This window comes from Artibeus jamaicensis, unplaced genomic scaffold (assembly GCF_021234435.1).
Source record: "Artibeus jamaicensis isolate MK-2021 breed Jamaican fruit bat unplaced genomic scaffold, CSHL_Jam_final scaffold_474, whole genome shotgun sequence".
Lineage (NCBI taxonomy): Eukaryota > Metazoa > Chordata > Mammalia > Chiroptera > Phyllostomidae > Artibeus > Artibeus jamaicensis.
This window is the reverse complement of record NW_026522046.1, coordinates 27,048,328-27,072,193: the sequence shown is the minus strand read 5'-3', so window position 1 is coordinate 27,072,193 and position 23,866 is coordinate 27,048,328. Positions and strand designations below refer to the sequence as shown.

Here is a 23,866-nt window from a genome sequence, read left to right as displayed (position 1 = left end):
TTGGCAATTTCCAAGGGAAAATAAAGATAAGTACTTGCTGTGACTTACTTGTCAATAACACGATAAGATTAGTGAAGAGCATTTTTGAAGGAAAAGCTTAGTCGAGACCAAAGTTAGGTGCAAGTTGCTCATGTTAAATTATTTTGTAAATAAATAATATATGGCTATATCTTTCTGTCTATATAGATATTTCCCTGTCTTATATGAAATTGTCTTAATTGTTTTCTGTCACTGCAAAGATGTATCTTTCAGGCTTTAGGGAAGAATTTTATTTTCCCTTGCTGACACACATAACATTAATTTCTTTTTTAATTCCCTGGTCCTCTCCTCTCTTTATTTTTGTTGTTTGTTTGTTTGGTTTAATTGGAAGCTATAAATCCTCACCTTAGAAAATATACACAACATCTAGCAAATTATTTCAAGAAGCTCAGGGAGTTTCTTGTTTTCCTATGTGTGACATGACCCCATAATTAAACGGGCCTGTGTCCTCATGTTCTCTCTCCTCCCTCCCTCTCTCCTTCTTCCCTGCCCCTTCTCCTTTCTCCCTCTCAGGCCCTCTCACACACAATGCACGAGTTTCCCATTGTGAAGAGCCTTCTCAGCGCTCGCTCGTGTGGACAGGGTCTTGTCTTCATACCGCCTCGGGGCAGATGCCTATGTCCTTGCCTGGTGCTCAGTGCGGGGAGCAAGGGCCTGAGAAGAAGCCTGGACTCTGCTCTCCCAGCCACTTGCCGCAGAGGAAGGGGCTCATTTTTCTTGCACAAGTACACCCCTCTCCCTCACCCCTTCCTAAGCCCTCTGTCCATAGGTCTGCTCCTATCCACAAGGAGCACTTTTTCTAGTTCACCACCCCAGAGGGGAAGTCATTTCCAAATGCTGGGCGCTGCTAGCAGAGCCATGGCCCTTGCCTATGAAGCAGGTGTCATTTTCCATGTGAGGAAATAGCTTGAGTAAGGCTCCATTGCTTGTTCAGGTCACATAACTGACAAAGACAGAAATGAAACTCCAGGTGTCTAACCTTTATAACCCATGTTCTATTATAGTTTGCACAGTTCCCCCAGCATCGGCCTTAAAAGGCTCAGTTTGGTCAGCTTCTGTTCACGTGACTTCTCTTTCTCAACCAGGTTGTAACACTGCCTTCAGGGGACTCCCAACCTTGCATAAAGCAGAACGACCCAGAGTGTCTCCTTTGTGTCCACTCTCTTTCATCCCCCACCGTCCACTCTTTCAGGGTCTCCCATTCACTGGAAATGTAAATATAACAGGGTACATTTGTCTTCTCTCAGCTGTCTTGGCAAAATCAGAAGTAGAGCTATATCTTCAGAATGAAAATAGAATACAAACACTTCCCATGGCATTCTAGAAGAAGAGAAGATTAGTGTTTATTGAGGCGTGTGCTGTTTTCACGAAGGCTAGATGCAATAAGCAGTATCCAACATAGAAAAGGATTTGGGAGCAATGTTTTAAGGGTCTGTTACCTTGAGGTAGTATTGCTTAGTATTTTTAAAAATGGACTTTAGATTTAGGTAAACATAGGTTTAAATTTCAACTTTACCCGTCCCAAGTTTGGACAACTTAACTACTTTACAGTTCATTTTCTTTATCTGTAAAATGGGCATATTAGTAATAGCTATCTCATTGTGAAGATCAACACATCTATAATAATACTGTGCCTGGTAGATTGTAGATGCTCAGAAGGTGTTAATACACTCCCTCTCATCTTTCCTGATACTGCTAACCCCTTGAAGATCATACCTTACTACTTTTGATACCCTGTACTGGTGATGTGGATATTCAGTAAATGTGTGTTGAATTTAAGATTATCTGCCTTACTCTCAGAGTTATAAAGATTAGTCCATTGAGTGCTTCGATTTGGATGCCATCCTGTTAGTTTAAAGGATTGTGACATGAAGTGGCCTAAGTAACATCATTCTGGAGTAACAAACCACATTGGGCTCCCCTCCCCACAAGACTTATTTCTTTCTCTGATTTCCTATCCATCAACAGCTCTCAGAACAGGAGGCTGACTTCTTATGATATCACAGGCTTACTGCTTTTAATGAAGGCAGAAGTTGTGGCACATCAAACTCATCAGTTTGACTGACAGTGTGAAGACAATTGAAAGCTGTCATTTAGCTTTACAGCTTGACATTTGTTTGCAGTTACATTTTTAACTGCAACTAAGGAAGTCTTGATTTTTTTTGCATGTGTGTAAGAACTTAGATTCTCATTTTCTTTTTGGTCTAAGAACTTAAGGTTTTAAAAATAAACACTCTTAACTGTGAGTGGATCCTGGTTTTCCAAATGCGCCAACTCCCCCAAACATTCCTTTAAGAAATCTCTACCCGGTGAAATTGCTAGAATGGCAGCCACCCCTCCTCTCACGTGGGAGAGGCAAGGGCCGCATAACTGCCGCAGGGGGTCCCGGGCTGGCGTGAGCCGTGAGCCGGAGCAGCTTTACCCCTTGTGAGTCACACTGCTTTAGAAACCTTCATTTCTTCTAAAAGTCAGGGCATCACATTAATTGTGTTTCCAAAGACTGTCAAGAAAAAAAAAACTGCTATATTCCTGGAGACTAAAACAGTACCTGACACCTAGTAGGTGCTCAACAAGTATTTGTTGAACCGATGGATGTGCGGGCGGGAATGGACTGAATCCCAGTGGGACACCAGAGCTCCCAGTGTTTCTCTCAGGCTCAGAGGGTCTCTGACTTGCCAAGAGTCAGAACCGGGACCACGATTCTGTATTCTAGTGAAAATATTTTTTACTGGGTTCTTAGTAAATCCAAATTTTTAGGACCTAAAGTTGTGTAGTTTCCTATAAATCTAAAGCAGCAACTTCTGTAGAACTGGTTTGGTTCTAAAGAGGAAATTGAGTATCTGCATGACATTCAAAAACAGCTGTACATTTTCAGCTTTTTATAACATGAAAAATAGTAATATGCCTCCAATAATTATGTTTCATTTCTTATCATTCCTCTAGATTTCTAGCAGAAAGGCTCACCAGAGTCAAAGTTCATTCTTTAGAGGTCCCTTCAACACGGGTTGTTTTTTCTTGATCAGTTTCTTAAGACGGTTTCCTATCCCTAAACCATGTGCAAGCTCTTCCATAAGTGTACTCTAAAGTGTGGTCTTTATTTTAAAATCAGGATTATCTTTTTTCACACACATAATCATCTCCGTATGCATCACTCAATGCACATCCCGTGCTCATCAAGGACAGTTAAGTGTTTGTAACATCACATATAATTTTTCTTTCTACCTTGTCCCACAGTGAAGAGTTTTGGAGGCAGGAACAGAGGTTCAGCAGGAATCAAAGATATATAAAAATCCTTACTTCTGTCATTATATGTATCAAGTAAACTTATCATCACAGACACAAGTTCATAACTTTTATAACAGTGTACTCAGAACACCTTATACTTTGCACAAATTCATAAAGAACTTCATAATTCTTTGAAATTCAGTGAATAATTATACTTTACTAAAATTGTTTGAAGTGTGACTTATATTTTAGCTTCCCTAGTATACTGGACTTGCACAGTTTTATTCTAAAGGGATACACTTAACAGTGGTGTTTTGTACTGGGTTCATCAGAGGAACGTGTATGTACTTCTGGTGGTGTCAATCAAAATTATAGCTGTCTCCATGTGACTGAAATGTGAGCATCTCAAATGTTCAGTATCATCCATTTTATAGTAAAGGTAATTCATAATGTACTCACAGGCACCTGTCTGAAAATGTTCCTTGGAATATTCTAATCAGAAAGACCTCTTTTCAAATAGGAAACCTGGCTTAAGAAATAAAATAGATGAAATTGCAAGAACTCTGCAGTCTGGCCGTGTCTAATGGGCACATGGCCAGCCACAGCCATTCTGTGATAATTTTGAAAATCAGGTAAAGTGCCACTTTATTTCCATATCCCAAGACCCTCAATGCCCCCCTGCAAAGTTCCTTTTGCTATATATGGTAAATCATCTCTGGAAAGGAAGGGAGTAGAGAAAGCTGTTTTCCAACAGGGCAAAATCACTAATGCCCTCTTCTAATGTGACCAGCACAGACAAGTACATATCAGAGAGGAAAACCAGGAGCTGCGGCAAAAACTGGACTGAAAATCACTTCCATGGGGAAGAACCACAGACTAAGCAAAGTATGTTCCCCAACTCTAGGCTAGGAAGCCTCACAGTGGCTTCCTCGTAGTGGGATTTCAGAGTGGCAGTGGACTCCACCTAGAGCCAGGTGACTTACTGTGTACTTCCCAGCGAGAGGACTGTGCTACCCACATTTGCTGACATCAGACTTGGCCATTTGACTTGTTCTTCCACTGAGATGAGAGAGAAGTGATATGCACCAATTCTAAGCAGAAGCTTTAACACATCCTATGTTTTAGCAAGTTTTGTTTTCGGTGAGCTACAAAATCAGAATTATCACATAAGAGTTGCTCCTTGGGCCGCTTCCTGGAACAAAATGGGGAACAGAGCAGCAGATGACACCTAATGAGCAAAAAAATAAACAAACCTTAGTGCTGTGACTCTTTGAGATTGCAGACATGTTACATTCTCGATGTCTCTTGAAACATAAAATCGGAGTAGTCAGTGGAGAGTTGGATATGTGAGTCAGCTACGCAAGGAACAGATACGAGCTGGAGATAAAATTTGGTAGCTGTCAGCATCTGTATTGCATTTTAACCATAGGAGTAGATAAGATCACGTAGTGAAAGAGTAGAAAGGAAAAAAAGGTCCAGAACAAAGTGCTGAGAACACAAATATTCATTGACAAGTAGAGGAAGAGAAGTCTGCAAAGGAGACAGCAGTGGCCACATCTTTGGAGGAAAGCCATAAGTGTGGTTTTTCATGTAACCTCGTATTTACGGCCCCCATTCTGTGTTTCCCCTGCTTCACTTCCTTTTCTCTAGCCCACAGACTGCTGAGCAAGCATCAGGACCTGCTAGGTCTGCCTCACACTTTAAAAGATACAGCTTCTTTTTTCCATTGCTGGATTTGCACCATTTGGGCAGGGACCCTGCCTTCCTAATTCACGTCTGTCCCTCCAAGGCCTGATGCTGCTGCCTTGTTCACAGTGTGAACAGTGGTCAGTAAACCCACCACACTCCTCACCTGCCCATTTCCTCCCCTTGGTCTCTCCCTGTTCTCTTTTCCTCCACATACCCATTCTACCCTGTACTCAGGCTTTACCTGTAGTTGTTTACATAGAAGGTTTACATAGGTGTAAAGGATACATAGAAGGTTTACATAGGTGTAAAGGATAAGAAAGTACAATACAATGAACATCTATGTATCTATCACTCAGTTTAGGAAAAAGAACCTTACCCTTGACTTTGAACCCCTGGTGCTTCTCCCCAATCCCACCACATTGCATTCTTCCCCAGAGGAAACCACCAACGGGTATTTTGTGGTTCTCAGAAAACTAGGAATAAAAAACATCTACACACACCACAGTAACTTATGCCTGTGATTTCTCTGCTTCACTTGATGATTTTACCAAATATGTTTGTATTCCTAAAAAAGTTAGATTTCTATATATCTTATCTTTATAGAAATAAAATCACATATGTTACTCAGTGATTTTTTTTCTTTGTGCTCAGGATATGTTTCTGAGATTTGTCCATAATAATGCACGTGGCTGAGAATCATTCATTTCTTCATCTATATTTTATTCTAAAGTATACTATTATTTATTTATCCATTCTGCTATAGCTGTATTCTAGAAGTTTTGGTGTAGTAGAACAAGGAGGAAAGGAAGAGTTGGAGATGACTCAGAGATTTCAAGCTAAGATTTTGACCGTTAAAGGTTTTCAGAAGTCAGAAGGACAGGCAAGATCACAGAAAATGTGATCTTGATGAATTAAAAAAATTCAAGATCTTAAAATTCAATTTTTCTTGAAATTCAAGAATTTCAAGATCTTGACAATCTAGAAAAATTTCAATGACTTTTTTTTTGAGTGTGGAATCTTTGGTGTTGATGGATCGTTAGAGATTTCCAACAGCGATTATAAATGAGAGTCATGAATTTGAGAAAAGGGGTCAGAGCAGAGGAAGAGGTTGGTGACAAAAAACAAAGGGCATAGAAGAGGAATATGCCATAGAGAAAAATTGCCTACATACACAAGAAGACTCACGGAGATTACAGAAAAGGGAAGGGGCCCTGACCAGCAAGCCTGCTTTTGCCACCACTTGTGATAGTTAAAGTTTTAATTTCAGGGCCCCATGAAAGGTTCTCGTGAATCACCCTCAGGACCTCCACCAGGAGGATCACAAACTAAGCTTTAAGATCTGTTTGTGTGGATTAAAATATTAAAGTGGTTTTTGTGCTTTCAATTTTCTGATTTTTTTTATATTATACCATACCACATCTCAGACATTACCCTCTCCTTTGGTTTGTTCCTACTGGTATTTGAGAAAAGTAAAAGACAAATAAATCTAGCAGAAACCACAAACACATTGATTTCATGGCATATCCCAATATATTTTCCTTTAAAAAAACCAAAATATTGTCTAGTGTTACAATTTAGTCATAAACTTTAGAACCACAATGTATAACATTTTATTGTATTTCTGATTCCATGTATATTATTAGTATTTCATGCAAAAATGGCACTACTTATTACACAGAAATTAAGCCTGAGAAAACACTTACCTTATATGAAGTGTTTGTAAATTACCGTTAGCAGTTAAAATCATATCCAGTAGCAGTATATATATTGCTTAAGGGAATAAACAGACTAAGTTGTGAAATTACATTCTCTGAGCCAGGATGTGCAGCTTAGTAAGAGTGTTAGGGGTGAGTCTTGACTCATTTGTCGGGTTTATGGTTTTCAGGGAATTGATGCTGATTTCACATCAGAAAAGCATTGAGCAGCTGCAGGAAACCCTTAGACAGAAGCTGCTGGATGATGATAACTGGAGAGAGAAGGTAATGGTAATGTAGCTTTCATCAGCATGTGTCTTATTTGCTTTTTAAAAGTTCTGTCTGTTTGCCAGAAGACTATTACAAATAGATTTCTTTGCTTCTATGCACACATTTGGTTCCCTCTGGAATTTCCTAGACCAAAAATAGTTATGATATATGGCTTTTCCAATTGATTAGATAACATAGGGGAATAAAAAGGTAAGAATAGCACTTGAAATCTTGTAAGATTAAGATAGTCTTTAGTTCTCATGTAAAACCATAATTTTTACTTTTAAATACTTACTCCCCCCCCATAAAGTGGCAGACTTTGCATTTGACTACATCTTTACAAGCAGGGTAATATTACTTCATTCTAACAATTTCTCTGCTTTTAAGAAGGTGGCACAAGAGAACGGAAGATGACAAAATTCTTATGAACTTTGGGAAGTGTGAACCGAATAAGTGCTTAGCTCACTATTTCCAAAGAAAGTGTTTGTTCTTAGAGTATTAAAAAATTGCATTGATTTTTGCCTTTGAACTTCTCTGTTTTTAAGAGTTTCAACAATGAATATGTATTACTTTGTTAATTTTAAAGAACACAAGTACATAACATTTTTTAAAAATGTTAGCCCTACCTTCTCAGCCATCATCTCCCTATCCCAAACTTCTGATGCTCCGTGATTGGTCTTTGGGCCTGGTCCCACACAATGCACGAAGCCTTCTGAACCCTTCTTCTTACCCAGCTGGCACCTATTCCTAACCTCTGCTTTGGTTTTCTGAGCGTGATTTCAATTTGCATCTAGAATTAGAGCTGGCTACTGAAGTTTGATTGCTTGACTGAAGTCTTGACCTGCTGTTTGGTTATTATCAGCTTGTTCTCTCTGGTGACTACAACCTGTAAATTGAAGCAACCAGCACTTGCAAACCGACATCTCCTGGAATCTCCCACTCAGCCATCCACCAGATCGAATCTTTTAGGTATTATTGCTGGCTCAGGTCAATTGTAAATTTGTCACTTTCATTTTCAGTCTTCACACAGGTGGCCATATTCCCCCCCATACTGGTCCACTGTAAATCAGCTCTTTTTCCCTTGTCCCTCAGAGATAGCACCTCTAGTCTGTGACAGAAATGATCACTACAACAACAGTTTCATATGGGCAACAGTTACATTGGAGAATATGAACCAAAGTTGCTCTAAGTGTCTCATTTTTATTTTGTCACATGCTCTTTTTCTTGTCCTTCTTCTCCAAAGCTTACACTGCTTTAATTCTTTCAAATTTTTATTAGTCTCTGTTTGCAATTGGCTAATCTGTCTTACTCACTTTCCCATCTTTACCAATCCATGTTGAAAAATACAAAAAGATGTTGCAATCAAAAAATGCAAATTAAAACCATGAGAGATTGTTTTTCACACTTCCAATTGGTAGAGTGGTTTTTGCACTGTGTGGAAGGCCTCCTGAGATAGTCTTTCATACTCACCCTTTAAGGGTCAGGAAATTATAACCATTGTCTAGAAAGCAGTTTGGAAGCTTATATGAAGAGATATTATAAATGTCCCATCTTTGGTTCAGAAATTTCACTGATGAAAGTAATGTGAGTGGAGATTTACAGATATTCCCCTTCTCTCAAAATTCTTAGCTCCCCCTAGAGTGACAGAGTGAACTTTCCTGCCTTTGCTTGTGTAGAAGTTTCTCATTTCTCAGCCGCACCCCATGAGGGACTTTAGGTACAACCTACTGGGGAACTCTCTGCTTTCACAACCCACTCTAGTACTGCTGCTCATTGCACCCTGTCCCTGAGGTGCTAACACAGTGAGTAGACCTAGTTAGTGTGGGCATCTGATCATACAAGAGTATTATGTTCGTGCTTTATGATAAATTAATTTGATGATGAAAATAAACCTACATAGGATTCTTTTAAGTTCTTACTAAGACCTTGTTATCTTTCTAATAGAACTATATTATGGGCATATTTTGGCAGGTATAATTTTCTAGAATATAAATGGATATTTTATTTTGTTGAGAAGTCATGACTTCTTGTTAATAAATCTTATCATTTAGTTTAGCTGTAAATCAACATCCAGACCAGTAAAGCCAAGATATGATAATTATGTCTTGGCTGTGTTAGCTATTGAAACTATGCATAAAAAGTTCCATAAAAGTTCTCTCGTGAGAAAGAAGAATAGCTAATATGACATTGTCATCTCTCCTGGATCACCGTGCCTTTGTGTAGGAATGAAATGTTCCCTTTATAAATATATAGTACACATACTAGAAGTTTATTAGAATAAACTTCATAACTTAAAAGCTTGTAACATTCAAGAAAGTAGATAGCAATTTATGCCTAATTATTTTAGAGTATGTGAAAAGCACATAATAAAATCAACAGTTGCTATGCAACAAGGATGGCACATTTTTAAATAACTGCATGTTTACTAATTGTCATGGATTTTTGTTTATTTGAAGCATTGCTTTGATGTGAAGGAAGGAAATTAATGTGCATGCTGAACATTTAAAATTGGCTCTAAATGCACAATGGTGTTACTATTCAGTAAAAATTCTGTAATTAAAAAATCTTCTATAGCCAGAAGGCTTACAATAGGTGAGTCACTTCTTGACTATCACTTCGTCATGCCATGAAAAAAATTCCACCAAGTATTTTCTTAGGATATCACTAAGATATCACACTTATGAACTTTTTGTAATTGCATTCTGGACCTCATATTAAATAGTACATAGATCTTAAAAAAATTAATACTTAAATAAAACCTTACTTTCTGACTGAACAATTGGATTGATAGTGAAAATGCAGGGGGAAATTTTACTTTAAGAAATAGTCAATTCCAGCATGGAAGAAAGACAAAAAAAAAAAAAACTCACTCAAATTTTTCTTTACAATGGTTTATTAAGTTCTAATGAATTTTAATGTATTATTAATAAAATTTAAAAGTGAATAAAATTAAGAAGAGTAAAAAATATTAGACAGGGATGAACTTGTCATATATAAAATATTAATTTTATTTATGCATAAATGTATGGCTAAAAAATATGAAGGCGTGCTTTAATTTTTTAAATTATGTTGTGTAATTTTCAAAACTGAATTAATCACAAAATTTTAGGCCTGAAATAGCTTGCAAAGATCATCTGATTTAAACTGTTAATCTAGATAATAAAAAATATAGTCCCCATTATTAGAATATTTACTGTATCCAGGTCTTGTTTTGAATGCTTTCCATAACTATAATTTTAATCATTATAACATTATTATTTTCATTTGCACATGGAAAAGGTAAGGCTCAGAGCAGTTAAGTAATTGCCAAAGTTATATAGCCAGGAAGTGAGAACTGATACAAACCTGAGAGAAAGAGAGAAGAGAGATAGCTAAATATAAAGTCCAGACCTCTGCATTTGGCTCAGATGGAGTAATAGAATAGGTTTATACCCCTAAAACAACTAAATTAAAAAAAAGAAAACAATAGTTTTAAGGCATTGGACATCAGGCAATGGAGGGCAGTGGTTCTGGGATATAGGAGACAAACAAGATGAGCTTTGTGATAACCCTAACTTAGTGCCTTAAGAGAAATGTAAGGCCATGGTGCAGGGAGTGAGTATCCAGGAGTCTGGCAGATTATCTGAGTTGAGGAGACCTTGCTGCAAGTCCAGAAAGATCAAGGTGGCTAGAATTTATAGGATAGTGTTCTCATAAGAGACCTGTACAGAGAAAGAACACCAAAGATCTACAAAGGGTCCCAATAAATACATGTATGATCAGTGCAAATATATGAGGAAACTACCCAAAGCCAGCGAAAGACCCATCTGAAGGATTAGAAATGAGTAGCAAATGCTCTACAATGTCAATAATGGTACCTGTTCCCACCAGCCAGTGTGAAAACCTACATATCACAGGTAACTGAGTAGAGTTCTCAGAATGCACTTGCATCAGCAGTGGGGAATAGTTAGCTCTAGATTAAATGCTAAGCTGGTCCTGCTTCACAGGTTTTTAAAGGAAGACCTAAAAGTATCTAGCTGATTCCAAGAAACCTAACTGCATCCCAAAACAGAGTTCAAAAATATTCATGAGAATACAGATTATTTGACATTTAACAAGGTAAAAATCACAATATCTGGCATCCAGTAAAAAATTGCCATGCATGGAAAGAAACATGAAAATAGGACTCATGAGAAGAAAAATCAATGACTAAAAATTGACTCAGAATGGCACAGATGTTAGAATTAGTAGAAAAAACATTAAAACAATTATGATAATTGTATTCCAAATGCCTAAAAACTAGAGGAAAGAAATGACAATGTTTAGTGGAGATATAGAAGATATAAAGAAAGATAAAGAAAGGTCTAATCTGAACTTCTAGAGATGAAAACTACAATGTCTGAGAGAAAAGTACACTGGGTAAAATTAATAACAGATTAGACATTTCAAAAGAAAAGATAGTGAACTTGAAGACACACCAATAGAAACTATTCAAATGACATAAAATAGAAAAAAACTCAAAGAGCATCACTGAGCTGTGAGACAAATTCAAACAGACTAGTATATGTATAATTGGAATCATGGAAGGACAGGAGAAAGAAGAGGGGACAGAAAAATTTTGGAAGAAATAATAAATGAAAAAAATTTTAATGAAAACTATAAACCCACAGATATAAGAATCTCAACAAACCTTAAACCCACCAAGAAACATTATAATCCAATTATTCAAAAATAATGATAAAAATTAAATCTTTAAAGCAAGCAGAGAATAAAAGGCATATATAGAGGAACAAAGATAAATGAGCCAGCACATTTCCATCAGAAACAATGCACCAGAGACAGTGGGACTGAAGGTACTGAAAGAATGTTGGGGGTGGGGGTGAGCTGCTGGTCTAGAATTGTGCACAAAGTGAAAATGTCTTCCGTATGTGAGGGTGAAACGAAAACTTGTTCAGAAATTTTAAAAGCTGAAATATATATCTCCAGCACACACACACACACACACACACACACACACACACACACACACACATTATAAGAAATATTGAAGTTCTTTAGTCAGAAGGAATTTTACACCAGTTGAAAATATGAATCTATACAAAGGAATATAGAACACCAGAAATGGTAACAATGTGAATAAATACATGCTGTTTAGCATTAATATATCTTAAAATATAATAACTATTGAAACAAAAATATTATGAGATTTATGATATAGAAACAAAATATATGACAGCAGTAGCACTGGGAAGGGAGACATGAAAGGAAACTATTGTATGATTCTTATACAATACATGAAGTAATGTATTACTAGAAGATATACTGCATTAATTTAACAATATGGTCTATAAACACTAAAGCAAATCCAAAGTTAAAGAAAAAGTTATAGCTAATAAACCAGCAAAGGAAATGAAACTGAATTAGAAAACACTTAATCCAAAAGAAGACAGAAAAAGGAAAAAGAGAAAATGATGAGATGGGCCAAATAGGAAATATGTAGTAAGCTGACTTAAAAGCTAATTATATCAACAATCAAATTAAATGTAAGTGTTCTAAACCAGGGGCCAGCAAAATTTTTCTATAAATGCTCAGTTAGTAAATATTTTTGGTTTTTGGGACTTATGGTCTCTGTTATAACCACTCAACTCTGCCATAGTAGCTTAAAAGCAGCCGTAGACTCATGAATGGGCATGGCTGAATTTAGCCTGTGGACCTTATTTTGACAAGCCTGGTCTAAATATCCCCATTAAAAGACAGAGAATGTAGTGTTAGGTAACATTGTAAGATTCTAGATGGCCTATAAGAAATGCACTTTCATATAAAGAAATGTTTAAACAAATAAGTTAAAAGTAAAAGATGGAAAAGAGATGCTAACACAAATAAAAGGAAAACCAGAGTTACTATATTTACTATAAGAGAAAGTAGATTCCATAACAAAGAAATAAGAATACAGTGGGACTTCTGCCAAGATGGAGGCGTAGGTGGGAACACTTTGCCTCCTCGCACAACCAAATCTAAAAACAACAAAGTTTTAATAATAAACGCAACCAAACCACACAGAAAATCGAATATGGAGTCCGAAAACAAAGAACCACTCAGCTAAACCGGTGAGAGGGACGAAGCCAGCAGTGGAGCGGGTCGGGCAAAAAAGATCCCCCTACCCAGGTGGTCCACAGGCAGCTGAGGACGCAGATCCCAGGTGCGGGCTAGCTACGTGCAGAACCAAGGGAAGAGGCGTGGCTGGCTGGCTGCAGTCAGTCATGCATTTGCACGCAGATAAACCAGTGAAGAGGCGAGCATTGAGACAGATCGCGCAGGCCACTGCTGCCGGGGCAGGGTGGCAGGCTGGCACATTTGTGCTTGGATAAGCAGGTGGGGGCGAGCGGTGAGGCGGACTGGGCAAGGGGAGAGGACCGCCATTGCTCCCTCTCTGACCCCGCCCCCACATACAACGTCACAAACCAATGACTTGGGTGGCCCCGCCCTGGTGAACACCTGAGGCGCCTCTCCTCACCCATAACAGGCACAAACAGATCAAAACATGGCTCAAGAACAACTCAGAGCCCCAGAGCCAATAAATCTAAGCGATGAAGAAATAGCCAAACTTTCAGATGCACAGTTCAAAACACTGGTGATCAGGATGCTCACAGAACTGGTAGATTTTAGTCACAAATTAGAGGAACATATGAAGGCTAAACTAATTGAAATGAATGGTAATGCACAGGAAATCAATAGTAATGGAAAGGAAACTGGGACTCAAATCAAGGGAGTGAACCAGAACAAAGGAAAAAATGACCAAACAGAAAAAGATGAAGAAACAAGAATTCAAAAAAATGGAGAGAGGCTTAGGAACCTCTAGGACATCTTTAAACGCTCCAACATCCGAATTATAGGAGTACCAGAAGGGGAAGAGGAACAGTTACGAGTGGAAACCTTATGTGAACAAATAATAAAAGAGAACTTCCGCATTCTGGCAAAGGAAATAGACTTCCAGGAAATCCAGGAAGCTCAGAGAGTCCCAAAGAAGTTGGACCCAAGAAGGAACACACCAAGGCACATCATCGTTACATTAGCCAAGATTAAAATGAAGGAGAGAATCCTGGAAGCAGCAAGAGATAAGGGGACAATCACCTACAAAGGAGTTCCCATCAGACTGTCAGCAGATTTCTCAAAAGAGACCCTACAGGCAAGAAGGGGCTGGAAAGAGGTATTCCAAGTCATGAAATCCAAAGACCTACAACCAAGATTGCTCTATCCAGCAAAGCTTTCATTTAGAATGGAAGGACAGATAAAGTGCTTCTCAGACAAGATCAAATTCAAGGAGTTCATCATCACCAAGCCCTTATTATATGAGATGTTAAAGAGACTTACCTAAGAAAAAGAAGATAAAAAAGATGAACAGTAAAAGGACAGCAAACTCACAGTTATTAACAACTACACCTAAAACAAAAGCAAATTAAGAGGACAGCTAGATCAGGAGTGAACCATAGAAGTGAAGATCACGTGGAAGGTTAGCAACAGGGGAGTGGGAGAAGGAGAAGGGGGGATAAGGTAGAGAAAATAAGTAGCATAGACAGTAGGTAGAAAATAGATAGGGGGAAGGGTAAGAATAGTATGGGAAATATAGAATCTAAAGAACTTGAGACATGTGTTCATGAACTAAAGGGGGGGAAATGGTGGGGGAGGAGTGTGCAGGGTGGAGGGGAATGGATAGGGGGAATAGAACAAATGTAAAGGCATAATCAATAAAATAAAAAATATTTAAAGAGTACAGTGGACTTGAACAACATGAGTTTGGATTACATAGACCCACTTATATGCAGATTTTTTCAATACATACTATAAATGCAGTTATATGTGGATTACTTTCATTTTGTTTAGTTTCTTATTTTTTAAATATATTTTATTGGTTATGCTATTACAGTTGTCCCAATTTTCCCCCTTTGCGCTCCTCCACCCAACACCCCCTCCTCAGGCAATCCTCACACCATTGTTTATGTCCATGGGTGATGAATGTAAGTTCTTTGGCAACTCTGTTTCCAGTACTATACTTAATGCCTCCATGGCTATTCTGTAACTACCTATTTGTACTTCTTAATCCCCTCACCTCCTCAGCCATTCTTCTATACCCCCTCACCCATCTAGCATCCATCAAAATGCTCTTTATATGCATGATTCTGTCTTTGTTCTTGTTTGCTTAGTTTGTATTTTAGATTCAGTTGTTGAGAGATATGTATTTATTGCCATTTTATTATTCATAGTTTTGATCTTTTTTCTTAAATACATCCCTTTAACATTTCATATAATAATGGTTTGGTGGTGATGAACTCCTTTAGTTTTTTCTTGTCTGGGAAGTTCTTTATTGGCCCTTCAATTCTAAATGATACTTTTGCTGTGTAGAACAATATGAGCTGTAGGTCCCTGCTTTTTGTGTCTTTGATATTTCTTGCCAATCCCTTCTAGCCTGCAAAGTTTCTTTTGAGAAATCAGCTGACAGTCTTATGGGAACTCCCCTGTAGGTCACTAACTTCTTTTCTCTTGCTGCTTTTGAGATTCTCTCTGTCTTCAACGTTTGACATTTTAATGATGATGTGTCTTGGAGTAGGCTTCTTTACATCCATCTTGTTTGGGATTCTCTGTGCTTCCTGGACTTGCATGTCTATTTCCTTCACCACATTAGGAAAGTTTTCTTTCATTATTTTTTCAAACAGATTTCCAATTTTTTGCTGTTTCTCTTCTCTTTCTGGCATCCCTATGATGCAAATGTTGGACTTCTTGAAGTTGTTCCAGAGGCTGCTTATACTGTTCCCCTTTTTTTGGATTCTTTCTTCTTGGTGTTGTTCTGATTGGTTGTGTTTTGCTTCCTTATGTTCCAAAGCATTGATTTTATTATCAGCTTCATCCACTCTACTGTTGTTTCCCTGTAAATTGTTCTTTATTTCAATTAGTGTATCCTTAGTTTCTGACTGGATCTTTTTTATGCTGTTGAGATCCTCACTAAGTTCCTTGAGCATCCTTATAACCACTGTTTTGAACTCTGTATCTGTTAGACCGCTTATCTCTGTTTTGTTTAGTTCTTTTTCTGGAGTTTTGATCTGTTCTTTTATTTGGGCCATGTATTTTTATCTGCTCTTTTTGGCAGCCTCCCTGTGTTGGTTTTTATGTACTACATAGAGCTGCTATGACTCCCTGTCTTGGTAGTGTGGCCTAATGTAATAGGTGTCTTGTAGGCTTCAGTGGCACAGCCTCCCCTGTCACCCAAGCTGCATACTTGAGGTATGCTCTCCATGTGAGCTGAGTACACTGTCCTCTTATAGTTGAGCCTCAGTTGCTGTTGGCAGATCAATGTGAAGGATTTACCCAGGCCAGTAAGCTGCAAGGACTGTCTATGACCACTGACCACCAACCTCCACCCTCCATGAAGGATCAGCTGTGTAGGGGCACAATGGTGGTGCTCCAACATGGTCTATAGTTGTCTACTGGGTGTGTAGGCCCTGGGGTTTCCCACATGGTGAAGGCCTTGGTCAGCCCCCATCTGTGTTTGCCTGGGGCCACCCTGTAGGAGCTTTAGAGAAATCCACAGATGGCTGCTACTTGTGCTGGGCTTGGAGTTCTCTAAGAGAAATCAAGCTGTGAACCTAGGCTGGCTGCTTTTAGTGCCAGGCTTGGGTCACTTATCAAGAGGTACAGGGTCTGGGGGCTCACTAGGCTGGCTGTTGCTTGTTTGAGAGGATTTAGAAAGTTACGAAGTATGAGCCAAGACTAGCCATTCATATTGAAAAGCCACCGTTAACAGCTTGGGTAGACCTGTGAGTTTAGTAGTTGGAACCTCAGGGGATCTCAAGGGTGGGACAAGTAGTTTTATCCAGACTGATGGACTTTCAGATATGGCACCAACCTGCTGTCTCTGTGGCTTTGTGGGGGTTCAGAAAAGGGACAATGGCCTCTGCCCACCTTTCTGTCTGAGAGAAAGCTGTCTCCCAGCTCTTGCCTTGATGCCAGACACTTCATTTTCTCCCTGTATGTCACTGGTACCTTTCAAGCTGCTATCCCAATGCTGGAGCTCAGAGGGACTGACTTTATGTCCACGTGTGGTCCTTTTAGAGGAACTGCTTGGGACTCTAGAAGTTTCTTCCACCAAATCAGTCCCAGTGGTTTTTACAGCCAGAAGTTGTTGTGACTTACCTTCCTGGTACTGGAACATGGGGTTGGAGGTGCGGGTGCAGGGCTGGGGCCCCTTGCTCCCAAGATATCCCTCCCAGATTGTTATCCACCACAGGTGCATATGAGACCAGCCCATTCTACATGTCTGTCTTCCTCTCCTACCAGTCTGGATGGATGTGGTTTCAATTCCATTTTTTCCAGATTTCCATTCAGCTTGATTTCTGAAAGTTCTGAGTGATAGTTGTCTTATAGTTTAATTGTAATTTTGATGTGGTTATGTGACGAGGTAAGCTGGGTTCACCTATGCCTCTATCTTGGTTTTGTTTAGTTTTTTTTTTTTTCTGGAGTTTTGTTCTGTTCTTTCATTTAGGACAGGTTTCTTTGCCTCATTTTTCAGCCTTCTTGTGTTTATTTCCCTGTGTTAGGTAGAGTTACTATGTCTCTTGGGCTTGGCAGAAATGGCCTGATGTAGTAGGTGTTCTATAGGGTCCTGTGGCACAAACTCCCTCCCTGATCACCCAAGCAGGGCACTCCTGGTGTGCATCCCACACCCACTTATGGGTGGTGTACACTCTCCAATTGCAGTTGAGCCTTGGTTGCTGTTGGCACATCAGTGGGAGAGATTGATATCCAGGCCGATCTGCTGTGAGCACTAGCTGCAACTACTGTGGAGGATCAGCTGTGCAGGGGCCACCCCACAGAGTATGACTTACTTGAGCAGGTCTCTGGTGCCTGCTGAGTATGCCTCTTGAGTGTGTCACTTGTGGAGGTTGTTGAATGGTGCTTTGACATGTTCTGAAGCTGTCCACTGGGTGTACTGGCTTTGGGGTCTCCCAGGAGGTACAGGCCAAGGTAAGCTGCCACCTGTGTCTGCCTGAGTTTACTCAGCATGAGCTACAGAGCAATCTGAAGATGGCTGCTACTTGTGCTGGGCTTGGGGGTACCCAGGAGAGACCAAGTTGTGAGCAAGTCTGGCTGTCACTAGTGCCAAGCTAGGGCCACTTAGCAAGAGGTATGGGGCACACCAAGGACATAGGCTTCATGTTTGAGACATTTTAGAAAAATGTGAAGCACAAGCCAAGAGAGGCCATTTGTATGAAAAAGCCACAGAAAACAGCTTGGGTAAGCCCATGAGCTGGTGGGGAAAGGTCTCAGGAAATCATCAGGGTGGGGCAAACTGTATTAGTTTGATGGAGACTCAGATATGGCACCTGCCTGCCAGCTTTGTGGGCTGAGGGCTCAGAAAAGGAACAATAGCATCTGCCAGCATTTCTGTCTGGGAGAAAGCCACCCTCCAGCTCTCAGCCTGATGCCAAACAATTCAATCTCTCCCCATATATCCCTGGTGCCTTTTGAGCTAATGCCCCAGTGCTGGAGGTCAGAGCAGGTTAGTCCAAATAAGTCTGAGAGGGCCCTTTAAGAAGAATGCCTGTGATTCCAACTGTACTCCGTCTCATTCAGCCACAATCCCTTCTGGTTTTTTGGAGCCGGAAGTTATGGGGACTTCTCTTCCTGGCATTGGAACCATGAGATGGGGAGCCTGGTGGGGGGCTGGGACCCCTTTCTCCTCAGAGGGGACCTCTGCAGCTGAGATATCCTTCCTAATTTTTATTCACTGCATCAGTGTAGAAGAAGCCCATTTCACATCCATACTCCTCCTAGCAGTCTCAGTGTGCCTTTTTCTTTAAATCCTTAGTTGTAGGACCTCTGTTCAGCTAGATTTCAGTCAGTTCGGAATGATAGTTGTTCTGTGGTTTGGTTGGTATTTTGATGTGGTTGTGGGAGGATGTAAGTACTACATTTACCTATTCCACAATCATGACCAGAGGCTCCAAATATTTTGAAACTAAGTGAATACCTAATCCTTGCCCTTAATCACTATTCCATGTATAAGTATAAGACAGGCTATCTGGGAAAACTAAACACCCTGAGTTATGGATCCACCAAAAACACTTGAGTGTGTATACCCTCTCCACCTCATATTAGCTCTACGGTCTTGGTGAAAGTACTAACCTCTCTAAGACTACTTTCTACACAGTGGGAATAATATTATATGTTTTTCCCAGGGTTGTAAGAATTAAATGAGTTAATGAATGAAATATGTCCTACACTGTATTTCATAGCTTGTATACTCAGAGGTACACAGTGAACATTCTCTCTTTTGGTCCTAAGTTTACACAGCTCTTGGGAGGACTTCAATATATATTCTTGATTCCTTAGCTATTTTTACTAAAAATTCTGAGTATTATAATATATAATATATTTTTATATTATAATATATAATATAAAATTATAATTTTTTTACTTTTATAATATATTTATTCAGTAATTAATTCAGAAATAATCCTAAATATTACTTTTCTACCAGTATTTGTTTTTATTTGGAAAATAGCATAATTTCTTTTTTAAATGGTATGTATACATCAAGTTTTAGCAAATGCTTTTATTTCTACTTTGACATCTGAAATTCTCTTGGTTTTAAAGGGATCATCAAGTGATAAGTGATTATGTTATAATGTGATATTTGACTCCATGGCAAGTTAGAAAATGATATTCAAATCAACCAGAAAGATCTCACCTGGAAAATAATTAGTGAAAAGACATTACTTTGCACATCAGAATTAGACACATATTATAAAACACTAATTATGCAGCTCAACTTCAAATAAAATCGGACTTAAAAAATTAACATTCTAAGAATGCCCTGGAAGCATCAGGAGGCATTCATCAAGGAGACAGAGTTTAAGCTAGAGGAGAATATGGATAAATAAAAAGCGAAAAGAATTAAACCTAGAATGTGTACACAGATAAGTAATTTTACTTCATGTAACTCTCGAGCTCTTATGTTTTTCTTTATTTAAAAATCAGAATTTCCTCATTATCAAAATTACCATTAATTATTGGATAAAGCAGTTCATATTTTTCTGTATGCATCACCACTAAGTTCATTTATTTGACATAAACAGAAGTCCTGCCATCTAAGAATTTTAAATAATCAGCTCCTGTCAACATGTGAAAAATACATAAACATGACATTGACATGAATCCATCTTCTCATGATAAGTAATGTACTGGCTTAAGCAAACCATCGTGTTTGTGGGTTCCTCATTTTGTTCAAGATATTCAGATCGTGGAGGAACCAGCAGGGTCCTCTCTCTCTGCTGCAGTGTCAGCACGTAGAGATGGTTCCAAGCATCTCACTGCGGCTTCCTTAACGTGTTAGAAATGCCACCTGAAGCTCATTATTTTGCTTCTTTCTCAGGTTGTGCAAATTAAAATGCAAACCAGTAATAGTCAATCACTCTTCTCCCTTCTATTTACAGTGCTTTTACTTTCCTGCCTTCCACCTATTTCTCTTTACCTACAATAGTTCATTCCAAGAAATAGTTCAAGGGTAAGAAGTTCTCCTTGCTTCCTGATTCTGGTAGACCAGAACATTCTACCCATGCAAGCAGTCAGCCACACCCCTTCCTTCCCCGAATGTTTCCTGTTTGTTTCATCTTTATCAAGGTACTCTATGGATGTTCAAAATGGCCTCTTCCCCATAATAAATTAAAAGAACTTTTTTAAAAAGTACTTTTAAAATCCTTCTGTCTTTAATTTACAGTTTGCCCTGGCCTACCTAATTTGTGTGCTTTCTTACTTGGAGAAATTAGTCCGTATTTTGATGATGCCTTTTTGTCCTAAGATGACTAACGATTTGACTCTATCAATTAACCATGCAAAAAATGCTTGAACAATTGATATTTTAATAACTCAGAACACATCTTTCGACCTAAAAATAGTATTTGATTGGGGTTTTTTAAGGTATCTTGTGGGCCATTTACTTTTTAAAATTATTTCTTGCAGTCTTTCCAAATGTTTTGCATTTGATGTCCTTCTTTCTTGTGTTGTTGACTTACCTATCCCAGTGTGGCTGGAGCACAGTGATCAAACGGGGCATGTGGTGAAAGTCAGGTTGAAGTCCAGAGCTGCCACAGACCTGCATAGTAGCACAGGCCAAGGGAGAAAACAGGACTGGAATCCAGCCTGTGCTCTGCTCACCAAATACTGTGCCTGGCATAGGGCTGAATTTGTCTAAGTAAGGGGTGCTTTGTTGATTCACATAAAGGTTTCATATGGGTTAGTGGTAGCCCTGTAGATAGAAGATCATGTAGAGGACTATTGACACTGATGCACTGAGGCACCACTAAGCAGGAATGAGAGCATTCAGCTTATATATTGTAAAGAACACTCTGCTGTGTGTCTCATGGATTGGAGACAGGCAGTATAGAAGTAAGGAGGCCAGTCAGAGGTGATGGTCAGAACTAGGGCAATGGAGTGCAAATATAGAGAAATGGCCAGATGTAAGGCATCTTTTGGAGGAAAAGTGAATAGGATTTGATGCTGGATAAGGTGTGGAGGGTAAGGAAGAGAGGGGAATAAAAGATGGCACCCCAGTTACTGACTTGCATAACTAGATGGTTGGTGGTTCTGTGTCCTGAGGTGGGGAGGGCTGGGGAGGAACAGAGGGAAACAGGGTCGTATCATGGTTTCTGGCTCAGGCCCTTTATTTGAGACACCTGTGAAGTTCCTACATCGCTACCAGGAGGCAGGTGGATGTAAGTACCTGGAATTCAGAAGATTATCTGTCCTTTTTTCTGAGTGTCTCTAAGGCTTTTCTTGTTTTTAGCAATCCAATAACAACACATCTGAACAATTCTATCATGTTTGTAAGTGATCATCGGCATCCTTTCCCCAAACAATCCAGAAATTTATTTTGAGAGAGGCAAAACAACTTCTTGTGTTGAGTATAAATATAATTGTTTTGCCTTTGGGCAAATGCTCAGATAAACCCACTAACCCAGTAACTCCACATTGGAGCTGGTCTTCTGTCTGCATTTTATTAAATTTGAAGGGCTTCCCACAAACCTTGTTAGCAAACTGTTTCCTGGCTCCCTGTTTTCAGTGTTCCCTTGAGAAATCTGGATTGACGTTTTTCCCCTTCTTATAGTGACATCAACCACAGAGTCACACTAAGTCAGGTTTGACAGTTTTTCTCCCAAGTTGTCCGGCATTACCTCTCTCTTAGAATTTACGGTCATGGCACAGTGTAAATCTGGAGCCAGCCTGTCACTGGAATCCCTTCTCTAATCTCACTAGTCTGAAGGACTCCAGGACTTTCTCTCTTGCTCCAGTAGGCAGAGCCAAAACCATTGGTTTAAAACCACAGGGAGAAAGATGTTGGCCCAGCTAAAGGAAAAAGTGCCTAATGCTTAGTGCTGCCTGAAAATGGAAATGCCCGCTGGGGAAGGGGTGAGTTACAGTTTCTGGTGGTGTAGACTCACAGAGCAGACAACCATTTGGTGCAGATCCATGGTAGAGACTGAGGGTCAGAGTATAGAAGTCCTCTCTGGCGACTACTGAATCCCTGCTCATGCTACAGCTTTACACGGATGTTTTGTCCCATTTAACACACATAAGGACCTCCAGGGGAACTAGTTACAACCCCACCAGTAGAAGTCATGATCGCAATTTAACATCACACAAGTAGAAGGTGTCAGAACCAGGATTTAAATTCCACTTCATCTAAATCCAAAGTCCTTGTTTATTCTTTCCACAATTCATGGAAGCTTGAGAAATTGCACTAAGGGATTTCCAAGGTCCCTTCCAGCACTGTGATTCTATCTGAGTCAAAATATGAATATAGGCATCCACATGTTTTTCTTGATCAACTTTCTGTCCTCAATCACATTAAAATGATCATCTGTGACTCCAGCAATTCCTATGGTCTCCATCAAGAAAGGACCATTAAAAATCCAACTTCTCTACTTTGTATTCCCTTTGAGCTCTCAGCAGAACTTAGTCTAAGGGCCTCAAAGTCTTTTCTTGGGGGTGGGAGGATTGCTGGCAAGGACTGAGTTTATAGAAGACAAAGCTTTTAGTATTTCTCAGAACTGTTATAACATCTTAAAGTCTCTACTCATTTTTCAGGTCTTAGAAGATCTTGAAATATTTGACCCAAGGTCAATATTTCTGGTCTTAAGTTCTCGGTCAAATTAAAAATAAATATATTAGAACTTAAAAATATAAAATTAGATTAATTTTAAAATTACTATTAGAATTTTAAAAAATATTAGAGTCTGGAAACAACTTTCATTTACTGATTTTAAGTGCCTTTAGGTGTGTGTTAAATTCTGTTTTCTAGATTGAAGCTGAACTCACCAAGGAAAGAGCCCAACATTTACTTGAATTTGAGGAGCAAGCTCTTCTCTTTAAAGAAGAAGCTAAACTGGAACTTGATATTGAAAAGGAAAAACACCAAGAAATAATCCAAAAATATAAGAAAGAACAAGAGGAGCTACAAATGAAGGTCTGTCATTATAATTATCAATCTCATGTAATGGGTTTGAAACTACAGATGCTGGTTGTTCCGCCTAAGAACATGACAGTATCTACAACTCTGGTTGCTGGGCCTTGGGCTTAGCCCCATAGGAAGAACAGTTTGCATATTCTCCAGAGTGAATAACTGATATTAGCTATACAAGCCTGAAACCCAGCTGTGTATAGAATTTTTAATAAAAATAAACTTATTTTTAAAAAAACATAAATTATGTAACTAATAACTAGCATGACTCGATAGTCCAACACATAAAATATGCAACATCAAAAGATAATGAGGTGTTTTATATAATCAAAAACTTTCCAACAACTAAAGCCTATCTTCTTTAATGATATTTTCAATTCTAAATAGTTTTGCTTCCTTTTTATTGTAGTTATTTATTTATTTTTATTATTGTTCAGTTACAGCTGTCCCGCCTTTAAAA

General features: G+C 38.9%; 1 protein-coding gene across 2 annotated transcripts in view; it reads left to right on the top strand.

The window, feature by feature from the left end:
- The window catches only part of LEKR1 (leucine, glutamate and lysine rich 1), a 163,910-nt gene that overhangs the window by 112,647 nt on the left and 27,397 nt on the right, over window positions 1-23,866 (top strand). For both annotated transcript variants that reach the window (XM_037126349.2, XM_037126350.2), the window contains exons 10-11: window positions 6,839-6,932; window positions 23,248-23,412. In XM_037126349.2, the coding sequence (XP_036982244.2) occupies window positions 6,839-6,932; window positions 23,248-23,412 (259 nt within the window). The remainder of the gene's footprint in view (window positions 1-6,838; window positions 6,933-23,247; window positions 23,413-23,866) is intronic.